Source organism: Falco rusticolus, chromosome 4, assembly GCF_015220075.1.
Source record: "Falco rusticolus isolate bFalRus1 chromosome 4, bFalRus1.pri, whole genome shotgun sequence".
In the NCBI taxonomy this organism is placed as follows: Eukaryota; Metazoa; Chordata; class Aves; order Falconiformes; family Falconidae; genus Falco; species Falco rusticolus.
The window spans coordinates 88,961,959-88,987,195 of record NC_051190.1 but is presented as its reverse complement, the minus strand read 5'-3'; the positions used below and the strand labels follow the sequence as shown (position 1 = coordinate 88,987,195).

Genomic DNA, 25,237 nt, shown 5'->3' with positions numbered 1-25,237 from the left:
ATTTAACTTTGAAGGAATGCAGCTCTGGACTTGTCCAGGTTTGCCTGAAGGTAGAAATATTTATTTATGAGGTTGAACAAAAATAATCCACATCTCCTGTAATGTTTCCTGCTGTAACATGAACAAGGGTACAGTGTGCAAAGGTTTGTGTATGTGCAACCTCCTTTTTGTTCAGGTGGAGTGGGTCAGGACGGCTCTTGCTGGATCGGTGTGTTGGTGTTTACCTAGCTGGCTTGCATTTGTATGTGTTTTCACAAGCCGTGAATGGACAGGGAGTAGCTGTGGGGACAAGTCAAAAGGCTGAAAGACTGAAACCTCTTTTTAACTCTTGAGCCTGCCTTTGGGTGTTTGGATTTTGAGGAGGGAAGTGCCAGGAAACAGCGACTTGGAAGGAAGCCACTGAATTTGGTATGTGCTGGTATTTCAGCTGGAAATTTTTATATAAGTTCCTCTTTGTGTATTATGTATGGGAGCGAAACTACATGCATAGCCTTTGCTCTGAGGCTTTCCTTTGTAAGAGAGCCCCTGGTAGTGGGGGGGTGTGTAATTCAGATTCAGGGTGGGAATTCTGTTGGGCTTCAGCCTGGGCAGCTTGGGGAGCTGGAACAGATCCTGGGAAGGGAGGTCAGGCTGAAAGAAAGCGGGCCCCTGCCGTCTGGATAACTGAATTCCAGCATTACTTTGGTCTCCCCTGTTGCGAGCTTCCCTGGGCTTTTGACAGCTGCGTTACTCCCGCCTTTTAGAGAGTGTTGCTTCCTCGGAAAAAGTGAGAGCAGGACGGAGCTGCGCATCGGGGTGGGGTATGGAGCGCAGGAGACCTCTGCAGTGCAGTTCCTTAGCAGGGTGCACAGAATAACGTTTTGCATTTCTAATAAGTTTTCTCATTTTCCTCGATCAAAAATGTCCCCTTGTCTGTATGCGTAGCTTTGCTTTTGCAGTGAAGCTGGTTATCGCATTTGGGGAGGAAATGTGTGAAAGAGCAAAGTGAAGTCCAAAAGTCCTAGCGCAGAGGTGTTCCAAATATGTGAGTGTGAAAAACGCAGAATATGAAATTAAGATGGTACCTAAAATGAGAACAACAACTTTGAAACCATGTGTTTGGAAGGTTTATAGCATTTGAGTTGTTAATTTGTCCTGGTTTTAAGAACAAACAAACCACATCTACATAGGTGGGTTTTTATGTATACAGTTTTCATATATGTATAGTTATATAGAGAGCTTATATATAAAAACATAGTGAACATACATGTACTTTATATGTATGTACACACATAAATAAAAATGTAAACCTTGTATTTCTTTTGACTGTTTGCGTGTTCTCTAACTATGATATCATTGAGTCATGGGAGATCGATTTGTGGTGGGTGTTTCCACTTAAAATAAGTCATATCTAAAGTATTCTCTGGGTTACTGTGGTTCAGAAACGTATCTCAGGCTGCCCAGTGTAACGTTTGTGTGAAACTGCGTGATGTATACGTGTGCTCTGTAAGGACTGACTGTCCGCAGAGTGTGATGCTGTGTATTTAGTTCTCCCCTGGCAGAAATGCTATATTTTAAAATAAAATTGTGATTTTTGCCTCATACTGCATTTCATATTCCTTTTAAACCAAGTTAGGAGGGGAAAAAATTCTAGGTAGAGTTAATTATTTTTTTTTTTTTTTCACATCAACTAAGTTATATTCTTTCCACTGGATTTGCAGTGATGAATCTTATGCAAGTCTGAGGTAAAACTGAATTCCTAATGCTGTTCAGCATCACACATCAGAATATTTTTTAAATTGTTACTGGATAATTACATGTAGGTGCTTGTCATAATTAAATAAAAATTTGAAAAAAATTAACCTAAGAATGCTTTCCTACAACTGTGCAAATTTGAAAATAATTTGTTTGCTATGTGCAGTATAAATTTGGTTTTTTATGATCAGGAGCTGGAAGTTGAAATATGCAGGTTCCTCAGGAGCAGCTGCATTTTTTTTTTAGCTGTGAGTCTCATGCTTTTCTAGCTGTTTATGATGCAGAATGGTCATTTTTTTCGTGACTCTGAGGTTTCTAAACTTGCAGTTGCTTACTGGAGCAAAATGGTCTAGATGCAAATAAATGGTTTCATCCCCCAGTGGCAGGTGCTTTCTTGTGAGGTTGAGCGGTGGTGTACTGACCGTGAAGTTCACAGCCAAAAGTCAGCGGGTCCCAGGCATTTCCGGTTCTTCCTTCACTCATAGACAGATAACATAATACGATTCCCCAGTTCTAGCATAAATATCCCAAGTAGTGTCTGTTGGGCTCACCAGCCTCCTTGTGACCACCACGACCTCTGTTTGGGTTGCCGGTGCTTTCAGAAATTGCCTTAGGGATTTGTGAAGCTTGCCAGTGGACTGTATTTTCAGCTATGGGTACTTCAGTAGGACATCAAGATCCCATGCTTTATGATTACATTCTCTTGGTGCAGCTTAAATGCCTTTTTTATATAGCTGGGTGCTAACTTTTTTATTTTTTCCTTTTTTTTTTTTTTTTTTTTTTTTTTTTTTTTTTTTAAAGAGTTTGTGCAGGACTGGGACTCCTCATAAATTGTTTGCTTATGTAGTCCAGTTGAGTACTTGGTTCTCCTCTCAGGTATATGCATTTCCTTCTGATTTTCATAATCTCCATTTATCAGATAATAATGCCAGGGGTATAAAATATATCAAGTTGTTAGTTCCTTTCATTTTGAAGTTCCTGTTGATAGGTGGTGTTCCTAGGCTTGTTTTATGAACAGTTAGGCTGATGCTGAATAAGACCGTGCTTATGTCCAGGGTTGTTCAGGCTTTTTAGTCTGCTGGTATTCCACATACCAGCAATTCTGAGGTAACAGGGTGAAACATGGAATGCCACAAAACCTAGCTGCCAGTTTTATGGTGCCAAAATATTTCACACAGGTGCTAGCAGGTGGACATCATCCCTTCTGCCGCAGTGTTCAGTTTTGACAGGGCTGTGCCGTTCGTTAGCACAGGTAGTAACTGGGAAGCCCAGAAAGCTCACAGTCAGTTGCTTATACAAAGTAGTTCTAGTCATTGTAGGAGAATCTCAGATTTCAGAGATTTTAACAGGGGCCATACTATAGCAAAGCCATGGTTACTCCTGCCAAAGGTTCAGAGTGGATTTGCTGAGTTTCCCCGTGAGAGCGAGATGTTTCTGTGCAGAGACTTGTGGGGGTGGTAAGCTTTCCTCTCCTAGCCACACACCTTTCTGTCTCAAATTTGCTGCCTCTGTTCTAGCTGAATTTTGTGTTGGGCCACCCTGAGCCAAACCCTATGAGAAGTCTCAGAAGGACTGTTGTTCCCAGTAGTATTTATCAATCAGGCTTCTACTGAGTACAGGTGCCATTCTTCAGTGTAATAGAGATCTATATTTTTAAGGATTTTTGAAAAGCTCTGTTTGCATAAAAGACATTTTCATTCACCTACATGACAAGTTAGGGGAGGAAGAAATTCCTCTAGCCTTTACTTGTCTAAAACATTCCTACACCTTTCCTTGATGCTTACCAGTTAACACCAACTCTTCAGAGAAACATGAAGCTTTCTACAATCTTTTCTTAGTGTTCACTACAAGCTGTAGCTCAGATGGAAACTGGGATTTGGTAGTGATTAATTAAATGTCTTAGCCAGCAATGGGATCATTTGAGAGTTGAGACAGCTATTCAACTTCTGCATTTTTCAGAAAAAAAGATTCTTTTAATATACTTCAAAAGACATTTCAGAATCCTGATGTAGTTTAAGTCCAAGATTTGTACCAACAGGTAAATGCAGTGTGAAAAGGAACAGTCTCTAAGAAATGTCAGTTGTTCCGAATTTGAAAAACACAAAACAAAACCCCAACAATCTCCTGAATGTTGTAAAGCTGTTGTAGCCAATCGAAAGTCCAAGGGAAGGAAGCATTTGTGTGCTCTGCTTTGCATACTTCATAGGTAAACAGCAAACAAAAGTCATAAGCAACCAAAACCCCATCCTTTTCCTGCTGAAAGCTGGTTTTGTATTTATATCCAATGGTGCTAATTCTTAACACCATTAAATATATATTAAGGAATTCTCTTTGCATGTTCTCCAATTTGCATGTAGAAATAGTGTATACAGATACTTAAAAAAAAAACCCCACAACCCCAACACCTTTCTAAAAAAGCTTTCGTTGTTTTGAGTGGAAACATAAAGAGGGGAAATGAACAATTCTTGAGATTCATAATCCACTTATGTGACTGTAGGTTTCTTGTTTAAATTTCATTTTCTGGGTGTTTTTTTTCTGTTTTGTTAAGTAGGGATGCTGCTGGTAAGCTGAACTTGTGTCTCTTATTCAGAATAGAAGCTGTACAGCTCACAGATGGGAGACCCCCAGATGGTGTGCGGTTGCTCAGAATTCTGGGAAGCGCAGAATAAATTGGATAATTTTCTATTAGTGGGAGAAGTGTTGGACAGGGTTATCTCTGGAGCTTACAGAGCGCAGACGTGTGAGACCCTGGGGTCGGCAGCCCGCTGGCAGCCTGCCCATTGTCCTGGCCATGCTCTGGCCGCGGTGCTTGGGCAGCCCTGTGTGCTGGTGCAGGGGGGCTGCTGGGGCGAGATACACACAGGCTTTCCATTGCTCCTGTGGCTGCACTTGAGAATTTGACAGCTTTTGTACTTCAAGTTTCAGTATGGCAAACCAAATCTGCATACTAGGGTGTTTCACCTGGTGTGAGGTAGTGATGGCCGGCTGGCATGTCTGGCGGGTCATGGCACCTGGCTCTGGGTAACAGGAAAGGCAGCACAAACACTTCCTCATGGTTAAGTGCACTAGTCCTGTGTTGATTTCACTGTGTTCCAGCTCAGACCTATAACCTCTTCAAGCGTATTTTGTATCAGGATATTCAACTATTCCAAACAAAGCAGTTTTGTATTGTTTTCTTGTCTAGTTTCTAAACTGCAAATTAAGCACACAGAAAAGTAAAAAACCCAAAAAACCTAATAGTTACTCTGTGATGTTTGGGATTTTGTTTGTTTTTTGGGTTTTGGGTTTTTTTTTTACTTTTATTTTTATTTTGCAATTTATTGTGGTAACTGTATTCATAATTCCACATGAAGTGCCAAGCGTGCTTCATTGTCCTAGCAGTAATGAGAGCTTAGGAGAAATCGCAGCGTGGAGGAGGTTGAGACGCTGTCAATTGGCTGTATTTTCCTTAGATATGGTATTTTTTTCATGAATACTCTTTTTTAATAACTGTACACAGACATTCAACCCTCATGCATAGCAGCTCTTTTCACCATGGGGTTTACACCTCATAAACCTCAACAGACTTCTAACAGTTTGCCCACAGAGAAATTCTACGGCAAGGGGAACTGATTTCTTTTTTCCCTAGCCTGATTGCTTGTTCTGAAAAGGAGTATTTTGGTCTTTTGCATGTGCTGTTTTCAAAATCAACATCAGAAAAGTAATAGTACCTAGGCCTTAAAAGGTAAAAAGTTGTCCTTTAATTAGCAGCTAAAATCTGTTAAACCTATCATATAACCTCCAGTGTGTAAGTATTTTAACTGATGGAAACTTGGCAGTGTGTCCCATAATGAAGGCTTTTTCCAGCCAGACCACTTTTCTTGCCATTATAAACTGATGAATTCATTGCCATCATGGGTACAACTTCTGAATAATGTTTCTTCTAAAGCCTAGGAAAGCTTTCTAGTTCAGAAGCTTCATGATCACGATGCCATTTTAAGTATCTTTTTAAAATGTGTGGTAGAGTTGATGTTGAAATGCATTGGGCTCTCCATGGTTCTTTCGGCTCTGGAACTGCCACAGGTGTAGGCTAAGCTGTTGGTTACCTTTGACAAAAATCTGCGTGTTCCTAAATTGTTGTGGTCTACTTTTCTTATTATCAAACAATTCTCAAACTATGGGTAGGGAAAGTTGTTCAGAAACTTCTGCTTAACATAAATGTTTTGGTAAATGAGCATTGCATCTTGTGAAAGTAGAACCACTCACCTTACTGTCTTGGCTTGGCAGGCAGTAGAAATATTTACTCCTAAAGCTTTTCATAAGAAACAAATAATTATGTTCATCTTCAGCACTGGGTATGAGCCCAGCAGCCACGCTCTGCCTCAGGCTGGTGTAAACTGTGTGGTGTGGGGTGTAGTTGGATGAACAAGTCTAATAAAGAGTAAGAATGTGCCTCTCACAGCTTTGTTTTTTTCTCCTTGGTCTGTAGTGTCAAGGAGAGCTTTAGAAAGCCCTGACATGCAGAGGGAGGAAAAAGTGGTTTGGGTAAAACAAGCTGGATTCGAATAAACTCTTGAGCTTTTAAAATGTTCCAGGGAGATATCAGCGTATACAGTGTTTTGTGATTTTATCCATTGCTAGTGTTGGTAGTATGAAATGACAGGAAAGAGATTATTCTCGCTGTAGAACTTTTAACTGAAATGGATTTTTTACTTCCTGATCGTATGTTAAAAAAACAAAATCTGCTCAAGTTGTGGTTTTTTTTCTGGTCAGCAAAAAAGAGATATATTTTTTTTCAACAGTTATCCTTTATATATGTATTTTGTATGTGTAACTGTTCAGTATATATTTTATGTGTTCCTGTTAACAGTAAAGCATAATATCTAAATTTATCACATATGTGATAAAACAGGTAGAGGTATGTACGGAGGAGACAGTTCCAAGGCAGAGATTTTAGTCTCTAGCTATGATTCTCTTCTCTTTCTGCTGCATGCTTCACATTCACTTTTGTTGGTTATTGAAAAGAAGTAACTAAGATGAGCTGGTGGCTGCAGCATGAAAGAAAATCAGTGTATCAGGTTAAAAAATACAGGATGCTTGCCTCAAGATGGTGAGAAGGTTCATGGATGCCAGTAACAGTTCTGTGATCAAAAGCGATACATTCATCTCAGTGAAGCCCCCCACGGGAGTTCACGGGGCTGTGGGACGGTAAAGCTGGGCTCACCCAGCTCCTCCGCGCGTAGCTGGTGTCAGTGATGTGTGGCAAGCTGTGCTCGTGCGGCTGGCAGCAGGAGCGTGTCTGTTCTCAACACCCAGCCTTAGTAAACTTACAAGATGCATTTTCCTGCGAAAGTGTGGTATTTTCCAAAGATGTTCCAAACAGAAAGTTCTAGCCCGTATCTATTATGAATGGTTATTCATAAACTTTAGTTGAGTCAGTATCTCAGGGATCAGAAATAAAGTTAGGATCTTCCCATCACTGCTGGGGAAGGAGTTACATTCTGATTCTTGAAGGAGCTACATTCTGATTTGTAAGGGATTATGACCTTGCTTATTAAAATTGAAAAGCGAAGCGCATACCAGATCCTCCACACAGATGCAGAAATTTCATAGTCTTAACATTTCCTCATGTGTGTCTTTTGTGAAGAGGCCTTACTTATGTTCCAAGGACTGCAGCTCTGATTGAAAGTCTGTTTTTTATCTTGTACCACCAAAAACAGGAGTAAATGATTCTTTGCAGTGTAGTTAGAGCCCATCAAGTAGAAATGGATGAACTGATTGCGCAATAGGTGTTCAAGGCGAGTATTGCTGGTAGGTTCCTACTGTTCTTGCTCGGGATGAAATGCGTGGTGGCAGCCTCTCAAATGTCTAGCATTGTAATAGTGTAAGTGTTCGAATTAGTATGAAGAGTTCGTGGAGTCATAAACATGCATTTGAAACAGCATAAAAAGAGAGGAAGGGTATTTGGTCTTGAGCTATGAATGGCACGTGATATTTCCATCAAGAAAACTGTTATAAATTGAAATGCAGAATGGAAGAAGGTAATGCCATTGGTTGGTGCTGTGTTTGTAGAGCCAATTTAGTTTTGCTGAGATAATACCATTACTGATAGCAGTATTTCTGTCGTGTGGGACAACGCCACCTTATATAATGCCTTGCCCTTTTCTCTCCCTTTCCTTGTTACTTATCTCTTCACAGTGCTGCACACCCAAGGTCCCATTGATGGCAGTCTGTATGCGAAAGTGAGGAAGAAGAGCTCTTCAGACAGCAGTATCCCTGGTGTTGCTCAGGGTGTTCCCATGACCGGCAGTCCTGATCACAGTGATCACACTCTGTCTGTCAGCAGTGATTCAGGCCACTCGACAGCTTCCATCAGGACAGACAAGACTGAGGAGCGCCTTGTGCCAGGAGTCAAACGGGCTCTGAGCCCCCAGGAGAAGGCAGAACTGGACCAGCTACTTAGTGGCTTCGGTCTGGAGGATTCTGTCAACACCACCAAGGATATGACTGATGCTCGAACCAAGTACAGTGGGACTCACCACATCGTGCCAGCTCAAGTTCATGTGAATGGAGACACCAAACTGAAGGACAGGGAGACTGATATTTTGGATGACGAAATGCCTAATCATGACCTTCACAGCGTGGACAGCATTGGGACTTTGTCTTCCTCAGAAGGGCAGCATTCCACCCACCTGGGGAACTTCAACTGCCACAAGAGCAGTCAGAACTCGCTTCTTTCAGACGGCTTTGGAAGTAATGCTGGGGAAGAGCATCACAATGCTTTTGCCCCAGACCTGGGCATTGGTGTGGATCCCCTCTACGAGAGGTCGTTTGGAAGCACTGAGGCAAAGTCAGCTCGGCAATTGCAGCGGAATCCTTCTGTCTCATCCCAGCCTCAAGCCTACGGCCCAAGTAACTACTCTACTCAGACCTGGGTACGCCAGCAGCAGATGGTCACTGCTCACCAGTATGGTTTTACCCCAGAGAATGAAATGAGGGTTGGCATTCATAACACTGTGGAGAATTCAGCCAGTGTCCAGAGCCAGTCCCGAGTCCCGGACACGCCAACACGTGGCTCCAGCAGCAGAGATGCTGTGCAGAGAGGTCTAGGAAGCGTGTCAGGTGCTGCAGAAGCAGCAGAACATGCCAGTGCGGAGGGTTTTCAGTCAAGGCCAGTGCCTCAGAGGGACACAAACAGTCTGGATCAAGGACAGAATGTGGGGGACTTGGCAGCTTCTCCAACTTTGGATATTGATCAGTCCATTGAACAACTGAACAGGCTGATCTTGGAGTTAGACCCTACATTTGAACCTATCCCGACCCGCATTAACGCTGTCACCAGGGACAGAAATCAAGTAAATGGCTTCACCAGCCTTGATGTAGAAGTGGAAGGGCATGGCAGGAGTCCTGGCTTCCATGACAAATTGGAGGTCACAAAGAGGAATCCTGCCTGGCATGGTAAGCTGCTGTAATGCTTTCTGAAATAATGCTTTTCCTAGCACTTGTGTATTCTGCATATGGTACAGCAGGACCTCAGGCCATGACTTACCACTTCCAGGATGATCATCAAGGGATTAGTTTGTGATACCCTCATTACATAACCGTCCAAGAAATTATGGAATCCAACTAATGTAAAATAAGTAAATTTTGCAGGTACTTGGTTTTTTTGCTTGAAAAATGTACTGTTCAGCAAATTCTTACCTGTTACAGATCATCAGTTGGGATTTTTGGCTGTTGTAAGTTCGCATGTTAAGGGAACAAAATTCCTACATTGAGACATTTTTAGAAGGCATCTGTAGTGAAATGACTTGCGATTTATGATTATATGCTTTTTATTGTTACAATTTCATTTTCACGGTTACCACTTAAAAGTAGGAGAAAAAGCTCTGCAATTTTATCTTCAAACTTAGTGTAATGCTACCAGCATTACATTTCTGTGCAGCATGTTCATAAATAATGTGAGCTTTGCCGGCAAAGTATTTTCAAACATACTCTTTCTGAAACTGTTTTTCTGGTTAAAAATTCAGAACTCACAGTGCTTGCCTCTTATCTCTGGCTTTGATGTGATTGCAGAAATCAACTGGTGAAATTAAATAAGCAGCAAACACTTGCTGACTGTATTGCCTGAGTAATGCTACTAGAACTAGCAGCTTTGCAAAAGGGTTAGTAGTCTGTCTTTTCCCAAGTCCACTGAAACCTTTCATTAATGCTGTAGCTAAAATTTGCGGAAAACAAGCTCTTGCTATTCTGTCATGTTTGAAAATTCTGTGTGGTCTAATTCCTCTGGCAGAATGTATCCCTTTCCCTTCCTTCCCTCCCTTCCCTCTTCCTCTCTTTCTTTTCCCTGCCTCCAGTCTTGGTGCGGTGAAAGACTTGCTCGCGTCTCCAAGATTTGAGCCTGTGTCGGCCAGCATGCCAGCACGCGTGTCTGTTGCCTCAGGGGACACAAAAGAGCTGCTTCAGCTCCAGCCCAGTTGGGTGTGCCAAGCCCTTTGATGACGACTGTGCCTAACTAGTGTGTGGTTTCCATTAATGTGCTGGCTTAACGTGATTGAGGATGGTGATTCTTACAGAGAAGGTGAAATCACCATTATGTGTTGAGGAGGGTAACTGAGGACTAAAGAAATCCAGAAATCCATGATGAATATATGTGAGCTGCCTCACTGTCTGTTTTTAATACATGGTTTCACGTTTCATGGCTCTTACAGGATTAAATGCATTAGTTTGTAATTCTCTCAAGTCTTTCCAAATGATTAGTTGATGAACAAATTGAAAATGAGATTTTTCCAGCAGGAGAGAACTCTTCTCTTTGGTATACAGTAAAGCTAGTGAAGGTGATAAAATTGTCGTTTAGAATAAGGCACGTTTTACAATTCTGTATTTAAATGTGTGAATCTGAAAAGAGATGTTTGAATTTTTCTCACAAATTCTGGTCATCTCCCAAAGGAAGTAGGAGTCGCTGTCAGTTCCCTTCCATTTATAACGTCTGGTAACGCAGGTAAGCTTCCTGCCCTGATGACAGCTGGTGGGAATATCAGTCCTTTGGGCGTGTTCTGGAAGAGGATTTGTTTTGAAGAAAGCGATTAATTTGGAATTAAATATGAATATACAAACAGCATTTAGAATCCTGGGTAATTCTAGGGAGGCGACAGGGCACAGTATGAAAGAGGGAAGAGTTTAAAAGTCAGGAAGCTCCTTCACTTGTTGTGATGCCCTTGCCTGTGGCAAGGCAGTGCTTCATCAGCCTGTGCAAGGGAAAAGTAGGGTTGATATTTTTTCCATTTATTTTCTAAACCTCTCTCTCAGAAATCCTTACAGGATGTTTATATCATACTGAACTTCAAACACAACTTTGTGTACTGATTCTGAATTCACTTCCAATTCAAGTCTGTAAAAGACCTCTTCAATGGATGTGTTTAGACATAAAGGTCTATGTCTCTGAAAGGGAGGTGGTAAGCACAATTTTTATGCTGAAAGTGCTAATTGGGATCAACGGCATCTCTGTTTCTGACGTTTGATTTTTTTCCGCATATCCTCTCTCTCTGCTCCAAAGCGACACTCACATTTCTACTGAAATCACAGAGTGGTTGAGGTTGGAAAGGACCTCTGAGGGTTATCTGATCCAGCGCCCCTGCTCAGGCAGGGCCACCTGCAGCCAGTTGCCCAGATCCATGTCCAGATGGCTTTTGACTATCTCCTATCTACAGCCACCAATCTGGACAACCTGTGCCAGTGCTCAGTCACCCTCGCAGCATCAAAGTTGTTTCCTGATGTTCGGAAGGAACCTCCTGTGTTTCGGTTTGTGCCCACTGCCTGTGGTCCTGGCACTAGGCACCACTGAAGAGAGCCTGGCTCTGTGCTCTTCGCCCTCCCTTCAGCTGTTTATGGATATTGGTGAGATCCCCAACATGCTTTTCATTTTAATCAGGAGCTTGCAGCAGGAGTGCCATCTGATACTTTGTAAACATTTTATTTCGGCATACTGGGCATACCTTGTCTGGCAAGAAAGCTGATTATTTAAGGGAGAGTCAGGGAATGAATCAACTGGTGTTTGGGTCTTTTAAGTCTTTTCTTAATTTTTTTCTGGGAGGAAGTACTTACTCCATTCACACTCTTACTGTCCTGAAGCCAGATTCTTTTGAAGTTCTCCCAGAGCCTTTCATTGGCATGAGACTTGAGGAGGAAGGTGGCAAGTAAAGAGTTACCCTTGCTTTTTTAAGGCCCAAAATGAATGAACTGTGTCTAGAATTTAAGCACTGTAGAGACCCTAAAACATGTGGAATCCAGAATATAGGATGCATGACTGGAGGCTTATGTTGGCCTCTAGTCTTGGCTTATGCCATTGAGATTTATGGGCCTCATTGTAATAATATTTATAGTGACTTAGGATATTCATGTTTAGGAAAATATCCTTTAAAAGTCTAGCCCTTAAAGTGCTTTCTCTTCATATTACCATCCTTTTTTCAGGGCCTTGTGCTGCCAGTGTTGTTTAGCTTGTTAGCATCTTCTAGCCTTAGTAGTCTCTTTGAAACAGGGTGCTAGTATAAAACTGTGTTGGATATTCCCAGCTGGAATCTGTTTGTGGTGGTTCTTGTTGAGAGGTTACAGTCCATTGCATCAAAGGCAGCAAAACTGAATGGGTCATTTGGTGGGGTGTGGGGAGGCATTATTAGTTTACACTTCTGGGGGTGTAAGCTAAAGCACCATCATTTTCAGCAACTACTACTTCAGAGGATGGCACCTTCTGGTAGAAGATGCAGAGAGCTGGAATAATAAGGATTTAGATATTTTAATTTAGTCAGGGCCTTTAGGCATCTGAGTACATTTGAGTGCCCTAAAGGTCTTTAGAGAAAACACTACTTGTGGTTAATGTAGATAGTGTCTTGAGAAGTTTCCCTTGTGTGAAGGTCATGTGCCTTGCTCTTTAGTGATAAGCAGCAAGTTTAGATGTGTTGAGCTCCTTGCCTGCCCTTTGAACCCTTTGGGTATGTTAATTGTGATTAACAGTGCAATTTTATGTTCAGTCTAATGCAATTCAAATGCAGCAGACTGGTCCCAGAGAACTAGTAAGAGCTTGATTTTAAAACTGTGGTTTTAAACCTGTGGTTCCAAAGGTAAAACAATACGTATATGTGGCGTGCTGCCACCCCTGCTTGAGATTAGGAGGTCACCAGCACATACTGATGTTCGAAATGCTGCAGGGTTTATTTATTTACATATCTAGATTTGCGCTGCTACAGTATACGGAATCATTTACGCGTGGTGTGCACAGAGAACAAGGGGAAAAAGCAGTTTGACTGAATGAATGTTAAGAATGAGGAAGACCTGGAATGTTTTCCCCTCGATACATCATCTGTTGGAAAGGGAGCATTCTAGCTGCGAGGAAAGATTGGGAATTGGGATGGTCAGATGGAAGCAACAGGAGTAGGAGTATCGTTTCATGTCTCATCTGAATCCAGATGATGGTCATAGTTCTGAGCATAAAACGCAGATGTTCTGATACAGGTTCTTTCAAACTCTGCCTGGCACTTCAAAGGAGTAAATCCAGAAGCGTAGTCCAAACATTATGATACTCTGCTAGGGCAGGTAACAGAACACTGGCAAAGTAACCTGCTGTTTGCAAAGCCCCTACCAGTTCCCAGGCCTCAGCTGTATGAGAACATATGTAGATAAATTGAAACAGCAGAATTAGTCTATGTTGACTGTGGTTGGGAAAAGAAGCAGCAAGCCTAAAGTTCAAGAAATAAGGAAATACTCTTTGTTAGTTCCCTTCCTTTTTCAAACATTGTTGACGGTTTGCTTGCCTTTGGCGACCATAGGCGTGCGGTGTCTGTGTGGGGAGAGGTGGAGAAAGCGGCCCTAGGGGTATGCAGGTCTGTCAGATGCTCAGAGTGTCAGTGTACAGACCCAAGCGCTTAAAAAGTCTGTTGTCTTCATACTCCTATTGCGAATTAGTGAGTCAGTACTGGGATTAATAACTAGCAACAAATACCCTCTGTACTCACTGGGGTTAAGCGTTAAACAGTAAATTGGATAAAAACATAACTCACTGTGGTTTGTTAAAGTCAAAAGCCTATTCCCTACAGGTGTGGGAACGAATTAATGTGTAATGTCATGGAAAGTTCCTCTTCAGACTTTAATGTTACTTTCCCTCCACAGTGCACAGCTGAAGCATCAGTTCAGTTTGTCTCCATTCCCCTGCACAAGCGTGTACATGTGTAGTAAAGCTGAAGTACTCGGCATACTTGCAGTGAAAGGCTAAAATACATGCTGTATTAGAAAGAAAAGAAAACCTTATAATATAAGCTAAATAATCCCTTAAAAGAACAACAGTATGTCATCGTTCATTGTCAGTTTGTGGTAACAGAGCGCAGGCCTGCTGGTGTGGTTTACCCTGGAGTAGGCTCGTAGAATGAGGATAAGCAGGAGATTCTCCAAGGCAGTTAATGAGCTGTTGGAACTATGCAGCGCGGGAGGTGGAACCTATAGGCAGACCAGTGCTGGTTGTTGTGGGGCTGAGGAGGTGGCTATGGGTAAGGGATAACCAAAGCAGCGGTCCTTCACTGGTGAGCAATGGTTGGTCTCACACAGGCAGGTTTTAGGGGGAGCTCTGCACCCGGTGACTTCAACACTCCATGAGCCAACACGTATGTCAGGAGGGGGACCTGGCTGGCGATGGAGGGGCTGGCAGAGCAGGGCTGAGGGGCTCGGGGCTGGAGGGATGGCAGGGGTACTCAGGGCGAGCGTGCACACGGTGCTGGGGATGAGTGGGATTGCCGTGGTGCACTTGTGCCTGTGCCTGGCTGCGAGGTGAGGGGGCGGGTGGTGGGCTTACCTGGTAACCTGCCTGCGTGGGCGGAAGGCCTTGCCTTAAGAAGGCAGGCACGTGTTCCCAGTGCCCTGCAAAGCTGAAAGAATGAGTGTAAGAATGAAAGCTGTGTGTCCTGGCTGGGATGTACGCTGTGGTGGTTCTTACCTCTCTTTGCTTGTGTTTCTGCACCAATGGACAGATAGGCACCTACCTCTCCTGTCACACTTCTTCCTAGGGGATTTCACACACGTGTACACTCGACGTAGGCTAACATGGCACAAAGCACTGACTGCCCATGCAATAGAGTTCTAGGTTCTGTCCAAAATTATGCCTTGGGTTAAGTGCTCAGTGTTTTGGAGAATAGGAAGAAGCAGACAGTGAGCCTTGAATTCCTTTTTGCTCTAGGTTGTGTTATATGGACCATGTAGCACAGTGGCTGACGACGTCTTTTCTCCTTCAGCACTACGTGTGTTGCCTGTCGGAGGTGAATCGGTGCACAGTATATTAAGATTTCCCATTCTTTTGCCTTTTACATGAGCCAAGTCACCCAGAGATGAGTTTCTGGTAGCGGATGAAGCTGCCATTTACTGGTAACACAGTGCTGCAGTAGTGCTTGATTTTAAATAACAGGAAAGTTTGTAGCTTGAGATTTTCATGTGTATGTAGGCTTTTCTCTGCAGCTTTATGTTCCCCCTTTACTTCCCTCTACGTCTGTTCTTTCAGGCTTAATAACACATAACCTGGGTTTACTATCAAAGATCATTTGTAAGACGTATTTCCTCAAACCAGCCATCTTTTATCACAAAGCCTATGCTTATTGGGTAGAGAAGGAAAGCTAAAACCATGTTTTGCTTTTACCTGGAAAACAGTAAAAGCAAGAATCTGTTAATAAACATAGAGGATAAAAAGACTTCTACCCACTTTGAGTAAGACCTACTATTACTGTCTTACTGTCAGCCATGTCTCATCCCCGCTCCTCACCTTTTCACTCTTAAAGTGTTGAAGTTTACATTTTCAGAAAAATGTTAGAAGCAGTTGAAGAATGAAGCAGTCAAACTAAGGCAAAGCACATGCACACGTGTATTCGACATTTGGTGCAGCCTGTTCCCATCGCTGTGACCAAGAGGTGTGTGTCTGTCCGAACAGGCCAGCATTTACAGAGGTTCTGTATTTTCCATAAGGTTAAAATTATATTGTTACTTTCAGCTAATTATAATTCTTCTTCATGCATGAGTTACTGTATTTGAAAATATTGTCTTAAAACATCCTTAGGCCACCTGATATGGTGGAGAGAACACAGACACATGACTCCCACAGCCTTACGTTTTGTGTGGAGTTCATACAGTTTTATCAGCGCAGTGAAGAATTAAGCATTAAACAAAGCCATCTTCCCTCCCTCAAAAAAATCCCAACCTGTAAAATGAATAAAAATGAGGTGGCTAAACATCTGATTACAAGTGTCTGGAACATCTTCAGAGATCTATCCTCTATCGAAAATAAATCTTTGAAGATGATCCAAATTACAGTATCATAAATCATGCTACAGTGTATCCGCAGACAAAGGAGAGAGGAAGAAATCCTTTTTGCATACCTTTATTAAATAGTAATTTTTAAAAGCATTGAACTGTTCCAGATGTTCCCATTCACTCGGTGGTGTTCTGTGGGACAGCAAACCCAGTCTGTCTGAAGTAAGTTGTAAAGTGACGGGAGGGAGAGCAAAGCTGGCCCAAGTCCTCATGTGCCTTACTTGCACGTAGTAACAGTACACTACAAAACCTGTCGTTGTTTCCGTCACACAGGAAGATTTCGGTACCTGACTTGGAGTTAATTTTACAGTGTTTAACAGTAAATTTAAATGGAGTTTTCAGCTAAACTAAAGTTAAAAACTGAGCTTTTGATGTTAGGAGAGTTTTAATTAGAGTCTGTCTTTTAAACAAAGCTAAACGTAGTTACATTAGTTTTTAAGATAAAGTTAAAAATGGAATTTTAGTTAACATTTAGCAGTGCAATAACTTTTAATCAATTTGTCATGTACAGATTTTTTTCAGTCCTGTGACTGCCAGGATGGGGGCGTGAGTGTAGCATCCTTAGGACACCTCGGTACATGTTTGGAGATACCCCTCTGTGTTTTGCCACGGGCTTGCTGCCCAGGGCTGGCACGGTGTGAAAAGACTAAGCAGCCAACGCGGCCAGGCCTGCAGAGCTGCCGCGTCCTATGTGGACGAGTTTAATGGCCTGCTTGGGTTTGGGGGTAGAGTTTAGACCTTTTCGTTTGCTTGTTAGTCTTATGGGTTATAAGGAGTTTGGACTGCTTGTCTGCTAGCCATTCTAGATGGGGGAAAAAAGAATAGTTTGCAGGTGAACCACTGCTAAACTTGGGGCATTTTTTTCAAGAACAAATTGATTTTTCAGGCTGCAATTGCACTACTACCTTTTAGAAAGACCGAGGCACTGAAGGTATTGCAGACACAGCTCAGTTGGCTTCTGTTCTGATTAATCCCTTTGGGCCAGTGTTCCTGTAGCGCTGTGAATCTCAACATTTGAGCCTAACAAGATACTCTGTTAGCACTTGCATCAGAAACACATAATTTTGTTTTGTCCGGGTATACGTTTGTTTGTCCTTTTCCCACCACAACTATGTTTAGCTCAAGTTTTGTCTTGCTATCTTGGAAGATGTTATTTTTCCTTTAAATTTGTGATTGTAACACTGATTCTAAATTCTTAAAACAGATTTGCTTTTGTTTAAGCATAAAGCTGTCTTGCAAGCTTGATGGTTAAATGCCTTCTGCAAAAATCTTATAACTTTCTAGAAGATAAATGGTGCCAGAGGAGAGAGTCACTTTTGATTTGGATAGTGTTGTGGTAACATTTTAGTATGTGGGGCAGTCCGTGAAGGCTTTTCTTTTAGAAGTTAGCTTACGGATATTTTTTTTCTTGACGAATTGTTAAGGTTCCTGTCAGATTGAATCCCCGTTTTTCACAGAAACGGGTACTCAGGGTTACGCAGGTCTTTGTCAACAGCTGCGTAGGCAGCGGCACTGGGAGCTTCTGCAATGCTGACCCGATTCTCCCCGGAGCCTTGTTTCAGCCTTCATGGCTGTGCTGGGTGCTGTGAAAGGGGCACTGGAAAAACAGCCCCGGGGAGCTCTCGCTGCACCCTTCTCAAGGGAACCCAGAGTTGTCGCTCGGTGGGTTGAATTGGTAGAGCCTCTTGCATTGTGCTGGCTTTTCCCCAAGGTGGAAGCTACGGCGAGAAGCTTGCTTGCAGTGCATATGCTCTGTTCCCCTCTGCACTCCACTGTGTAACGTGCTTGTACACAGCGACGAGTTCCCAATTGTCTGTCTGCAGAGTCTGTTACTTGTTGTAGGTATTATCTTCTTAATTACAGTGTCTGTTAAGTTCTGTTGGTCGGTCGATTGATTAAACATACATCCTAGTAAGTTTTCCTTGCAAACCACAGGTGGTTTGAAGAAACCATATACATGTGGCTTGCGTAGATACTTGTCAGATTTTCTTGAATATATAAATGCTACGTTTTGTCTCTTGTGAAGGGGATAGTGTTGAAATGAATTCAGCGTGCCAAAAATCCTGCTGGGGAATAAATGAAGATAACTAAGTGAGAAGCTATTTGTGAAATAATAGCTAATGTTGCTTAAGCTTTATCCGGAGAAGATGATCTTAACTGTAACTTGTTGATGATTGAAGTGGTTAAAATTAGTTTTACAGTTTCTGACAACCGTATTGCCATGCCATAACAATTCCCTCTGTTTGCAACCTGTCAGAAAATTTCAGCACAGGACTTTTTAAGATTAGTATCTTTCAAAATCTGAATAATTGATTTCTTCCCTTTTGATGGCAGCAGTTCTTGCTTTCCAGAGTTTCAATGTGGTAGTATTTTTCAAACTTGTTATGGCCAATGTGATGTTAATAGTATTAGATTCAAAGCTTGATAACACCTTTTGATTAGAAAAGCAAAATGTCATATATGCACAAGCTTTTATTACCCATTTAGTTACAAAATTACAAATAAAATCTGACAGTCTAACACATTTTCATTAAGCATTGAAACTGATGTAGATCTGTGCTCATTTCCAAAACATACTCTAAATGAAAATGTGTTTGATCTTACATTCAAATGTGAAAAATTTACAATTAATGGCTCCAGTTTGTTAAGTCTTGGTGATTTGTTATCATCTGGCATTGTCTAAACTGCTCTGCAGTTGACTGAAGGCACTGTTGTCAAATAACACTGCTTTATGAGGTTGTTATCCTGCTGTGTTTAGCACTGGTGCAGCCTCGCCTTGAGTATCAAGTGCAGTTCTGGGTCCCACCAGTGAAGAAGGATGTGAAGGTCCTTGCATGTAGCTTTGGTGGAGCTCACGCTTCAAAACAGTAAGGCATTTCGATTCAGGATTGCTGGCAATACTGGGGATTCCAGTGACCTTTCAGACTAGCTGAGAAGTCATGTATACATTTTTGTTGAAAGGCAGACTGGACCATTATCTTTCAGTAACCAAATCTAAAATGACCACTTGAAAACAAAGGAGGTGGTGGAGCTTCTGAAATGCGTGGCTCAGGCTGTGTTTTTTCACATCAGTCTTCTTCCATGTTGTGAAGCTCAGTGTCTTCGATCCTGTTAGGAGATTCACTTTCTGAAATTACAGCTACCTTTTAGCCCTCTGAAGGTGGGATGACCTGAAATTATGAACCAGTGAGCTTAATGTAGTGGTGAACTGTGTATAGATGGATTAGATGAAACATAAAATCAGGTACTGCTTGAACAATTCATTTCTAAAAAATATTTTTTACAGAGATGATCTTTTGAGTATTATCATTATTTTGGCTATATTATCAATGGTATCACTGTTGTGAAGGGTGCCTTCTAGTTGTGCAATGTATAGGGTAAGTGCTGTTAAAGAAGAAGTTAAAAAAGATAGAAATTTGGGAAAATTAGGGACCCAACATGCCTTTGTTTTCTTGAGACTGAATTTTAAGGCATTTGACTACTGAGTGGCCACTGCAAATCAAGGAGAGTTATCTAAACTGTAAAACCTTGGCTTATGATGGCTTTGTTTGTGATGGAATCGGAGTATAAGGGAGTTTCTTACCTTTCCCCGCCCCCCCCCCCCCCCCTTAATGTGAACTGTTTGTTCATTCGACAGAGACAACCATAAAAAGATTTTTATCACTTACTGTAAGGTTCCTGCATTTTTCCTGTTCATGCCCTCCTTAGCTGCCATGTCTTTTGGGTTGTAAGGATAAATGCAAAGTTAATTTTACTTTTTAGAGTTTCAAACTAGTCTAATGATATTGGTATTCTGAAATGTATAGATTATTTTGAAATACCATTTAGATGCATTTCTAAGCAGAAAACCATGCAGTTTTGTAAAGGTAAACCAAGTCCTTGTAAATTAAGTCCTTAAGCTCATTTATAGAAATGGGTATAATAGGCCTAGTCTCTCATTGCACCGATATTTAAAGATGGTCACCTGACTAATAGGGATGAAGAAAAAGCAGGATTCATCCCAGAGCACTGTGGAGCTGGCAGATGTTATGACAGGACCCCAGCCAGTCACTGTCATTCCAGTTTACAAGACTATGAGGAAGACCCAGGGAGCTACAGCCCTGCGAGTCTAACCTCAGTTCCTGGAAATATTAGGGAGAAGGTTATACTGGGTCCTACTGAAAGGCATTTAAAGAAGTGGTCAGGCATTTGGACTAGATGATTGCTGTAGGTCTCTTCCAACTGAAATAGTCTATTCCATTCTATTCTATTCAGTTTTGGTAATTTGAAGTACATTATGGAGCCTGCAGGTTATTCAAGGGATAAATAACTGTTAAATATGGTTTTTACTCTTGTTGGTAGTGATAAGGATAACCTGTGAGTCTAGAGACTCTGAAGCATTTTTATACTGTTGTGATTTAATGCATTATAATCTCCCCCCTCCCCCCAAACTAGTGTGAATAAGTTTATTTAGAGGGTTTCTGTAAGTCTTTTCTATAATACATTGCATTTGTTTAAAAAGAAAAAAAAACCCTCTAGCATGAAAAACAATGCAGAGGAGTAGAAGGGCAGTTGAGTGGCCTGAAGGAATATTGAAACCTTCAAAGGTGACTGCACCTCTTCAAGCATAAAGTTATAATGGGATATAGAGCCTCTTACAGAGGAGTAAACAACAAGATGGTGAAACTTTCTTAAAAACTTGGTTTTATAAATACCTGTTGTAAGAGTTTTCTAGTTTGACTGTAATTTGTGCAGTTGGCTGTGATACAAACTAGGTAGAAGTTAAGGGAAAGTCTTCAATGGACTGTGCTGCGTTTTGGAAAAGACCAGTTATTCTAATTTCCAAGTGATAAGGACTTCCATAATGGGCAGAATGGCTGTCGGTCCGGCTTTTCACCAGAAAAGTTCTTCCCAGAGAGTCCAGCCACGTACTCTGTGCTTGCCCCGCTCTCACGTAAAGCTGGTTTTGAGGCTAGCCCACAATCTGTGAGTCCAGTGGAAACACATAAGCATCATCAATACTAGTTTTTGTGGTAACTGAAAGTAAGCGTGGACCTTTCTAGTAGTGTGCCTGATGCACTTGGTAAATACAAACATGTGTAACACGTGAGGAGTTAACGTAATAGTGTTTGAAGTTGAGCCGGGACCACTAAGATACAAGATGGAGCACTGCTGTTGACATGCCACTGCAGACAGGATTTTTAGCTTAGTGTTGTTTTCTTTCTAATAGTTACAAATACCTCTCAGTAGTACTCCAGGAAAGCTAAGCAGCTAAAGAAACCAGAGATTAACCTTTAGCTGCTGGTCGTGCTTCTGTTAGCTGTAGCATTGGCATGGTGATAACCATCTGACGAGATGAATGCCTGATGCTGTTCTGATGCCAATCTGCTGAAACGTTGCTATTTCTTCTTTAGGGGAAAAAAAAAAATGTGATTCACAAGGGAAAAGAGAGAAATAAGAGCATGCAAAAAATGCTTTGGAAGAAATAAACGTGTGAGATGTTTATAAAGCTCTGCCAAAACTTTAAGTTACACTACAAGAACAAAATAAATGATGTGACATCTAAGAAGTCTTGGCTCCTAACTGTAAAAGGCACCTTTTAAATCAGGGGTCCTCAAACTACGGCCCGCGGGCCAGATACGGCCCCCCAGGGTCCTCAATCTGGCCCCCGGTATTTACAGACGCCCCCGCCAGGGGTTGGGGGGGGGGAAACCAAGCAGCCGCAGATGACTGCCTGCCACTTCATCCGCACGCTGGCCCCCTGGTTAAAAAGTTTGAGGACCCCTGTTTTAAATTAATAACTATAAACATCTGTTACATTGTGAGGCACCTCTGAAGTACATTCGCAAAACTAATAAACTAAGTAAAAGTTGTCTGTTGCTGACTTCTTCACTTAGTTTTAATCTCTGAGATTCAAGTGATTTGCTTTAAGCTTTACTGCAGTATATCAGCTCAACTTCTCCCCACTGCCATCCCGCATCTGCTGGGAATCTGGTAGGTAAAGCACTTCCAGTCTGAGGAAGGTGTCCAGTTGCCCCGAGGTACCTGCTTGCAGCTTTCTGAGGACTATATTAACTCTGTAGAAGTTACAAGCTTCACGAGTGTATGAACACTAATGACATGGAGTGTATCAATGTCATAGAATAGTTTGTGTGGAAGGGACCTTAAAGATAGCCTAGTTCCTGCCCCCCCCTGCCCGGGGCAGGGACACCTCCCACCAGCCCAGGCTGCTCCCAGCCCCGTCCAGCCTGGCCTTGGGCACTGCCAGGGATGGGGCATCCACAGCTGCTCTGGGCAGCCTGTGCCAGCGCCTCGCCGCCCTCACAGGGAAGTAAATTCTTCCTAATACCTGATCTAAATCTGCCCTCTTTCAGTGTAAAGCCATTCCCCCTTGTCCTATTGCTACGTGCCCTACCAAAAAGGACTTCATTGATGACAAGGCCCTCTCATTAGCATGATGAGTAAAATCTGTGCTAAATTTTCAGGCCTGTTTTGACTCATCCGAAGGGTGGGCATCTCTCTCATGCAGTGATCTGTGTGGCTGTGTTAGGAGAGGCGTGTTCCAAAGGGAACTGCCCGTGCCTTAATGACCTGGCTGGAAATGGAGTGAAATTCTCCTGTGGTGCCCTGGCTCCTGCTGCCAGGAGCGGTGGGACCGCCAGTGCCCACACTCACACGGTCTTTTCGAAGGCTGGGGCTCTGCGTGGTGATTCCCACTCATTTTTCTTTACAGAAATGAGAAATAAAAAAGAATTCCAATGCAAAAAATCGGTAAATTCTGGACTAGTGTGAACTCTTGCCTACCTTCCTAAGTGTCTTTCCATTTCAGTAGAAATCTTCATGACTTTTTAGCATCACTTCAGAGTTTTCGAAGATGTTTGTGATTTCATGGCCTTTTCTGGATTCGGAGATCTTGTTTGATGCATATAGTTTGCTCGTGGTATTGTCAGAAGATACTCTTTCCACCTGAAATACCACACATAAAGTTTCTAGTCAGGAGAAAGAAGGTTAAGTAAGTGTTTAAAATATGGGTGCTTCAAAAGTATTTTAGTTTTCAAAGTTGTACCATAAACCCAGAATCTCAGCTGTGTCTTTTTGAATATGCTAGGTATATTTATATTGACTTGAAAATAAATAACTAGCTAAATTTGGACCCTGAAGTTTTACCCTGATGATGGAATTTTCAAAATTTCAAAATTAAAAAACTAGCAGGGTTTTATTTACTTACTGGCTTTAGTAGTAGTTACTGTCACACTGGCTTTGATAGTAGCAGAGCTGGATTTTTTAAAGTGTCTAATTCTGTAGTTTGGTTAAGAGGCTTATTAATATTTTTAGAATCAGCCACTACCTCCTGGCAAGTTGTTCAGGTTGCTGCATATGTATGTCAATGTAAAATCACCATGGATTTTAGTCTGAAATCCCTGTCTGTTTTAATCCTGGGAAAAAAACCTGTTCTGCTATACAGAAACCTGTTTATGCATTGATGCTTGGTAATTCAGCTACATAACCAAGGTGACATGTCTGTTTTACATGTAATACAGACGTGTGGGCTGCAGGCCAGATGGTACAGCTGGGGTCCTGCCAGCAACCTGGGCTGGGCAGGGGACGTGTGCGGGAGGCGCACACCGTTGCCTTCAGCATCCAGGGGATCTGGGTCAGCTCACCTGCTGGTTTAGATGAAGGGCACGGATTGGACTCCTGCTGTTACGGCTCTGGCATTAGGGTGTGTAGAAAACACGTGCTTAACAGTTGGAAATGATTAGTAAGTGTTTAAATGACACCAAGCCAGAAAAATAAGTGCTTTTAGAAATCCTCAGGTCTTTTAAGAGAAATAGCTAATTCTCAAAGATCTTTTTGCATGTATAGACAGTAAAAACTCTCAGAGGAGTATCTGAAAAGTTGCTACATGTGTATGGCTGTTCTTGTAGTGTCCTGTGGCTGCACAGTAAGGACTACTCAGGGATCCTGGTTGTTGACATATGAAGAAGGGTGGAAAAAGCAATTGCTCAGGAATGTTCTGCAAGTGCTTGCTGGTGGGAGTGGATGGCAAAAAGTGTAAAGTCTTGCTAATTCTAAAGCTGTATCTAATGATACTGTCTTAAGAGTGACTTTGGAAAGAAATAGTACTTTATGCCCTTGAATATCCCGTTTATTTCTGCTAGCTCTGCTTACTCTTGTGCTCTGTTCCTCCAAAAGATTACAGTTCCTGTGTGTATCTAATAACCCGATTTTTGTGATTAAGCGTGATTGCCATGTGTGTCACAGGAGGTGTACAGTATTCAGCTGGGTTTCTAAGGGCCAGGGTCAGTGTTAGCTCTAGAGAAGCTGGCTTTGGGGGGGAAATGCAGCCCTGGAGAGCAGCAGTGGGTTTGGAGCCGAGCTGCTGTGCGATGGGGATGGGGATGAGTTCCATCTGGCTGCCCGCAGCGCCCCCTGCCGACAGGCTGCGCCGCTGGCACGGGGCGAGCTCAGCCAAACCCAGCATCATCAGCAGGCTGGCACCTGGTGTCCCGCGGGTCCGGTCCAGCTTGGGCCGGCGAGACTGACTACATATAACTGGTTCCCCTCCGCCGCCCACCCCCTGCCTGGCTTTGTAAAGCGGTTATGAAACCCGTTGTTTCATGAGCATTCTTGAAGGGAATCACTGAAGGCAAGAGAGATAAGCTTGTTCTAACAGCTCTAACTAAAAAAAAAAAAAATGTTTATTAATCAGTTTACCTTGTTTGTTTTCAGCAACAGGTACGCAAGGTGAGGATGCAGCGGGGGGAAGGATCAGAAAGTTAAGTGTTGGGCAGTACGACAACGATGTCCCTGGGCAGGCGTCGTATGGCAGGTGTGGATGGATGAAGTCCCCTGCTGCTGACCAAGCTGTAAATCCAGCATCACCCATTCCTGCAGGAGAGATGAAGGAGGTAAACAATGAAGATTTTTTTCAGGAACTATTTATTGAAGTGAATGGCCAGCAAGGAGCCCATGTTAAGTGTCCAAGATCAGTGTGAAGCCATTGAACAGTTGCATCGTGGCCATAAGAACAAATGACTGTAGTCACCTCAGAAACGCAGCTCCATGTTTAAGGTTGTCCTGCTCTTGTCCTCTCTTGCATGTTTGCATATTTTGAGTGTTCCAAGATCTTTCTGCTGGAACAGTGGATCAGATTATATGAAACCTTCTGTAGACTGATGAAAAATATCCCACCGTGTTGTAGGGT

At 42.4% G+C, this 25,237-nt stretch overlaps 1 protein-coding gene across 9 annotated transcripts in view; it reads left to right on the top strand.

Moving 5' to 3' along the window:
- Positions 1 to 25,237, top strand: part of TNS3 (tensin 3) — a 235,740-nt gene that overhangs the window by 159,437 nt on the left and 51,066 nt on the right. For all 9 annotated transcript variants that reach the window (XM_037386083.1, XM_037386084.1, XM_037386080.1 and 6 more), the window contains 2 exons: positions 7,912 to 9,171; positions 24,763 to 24,941. In XM_037386083.1, the coding sequence (XP_037241980.1) occupies positions 7,912 to 9,171; positions 24,763 to 24,941 (1,439 nt within the window). The remainder of the gene's footprint in view (positions 1 to 7,911; positions 9,172 to 24,762; positions 24,942 to 25,237) is intronic.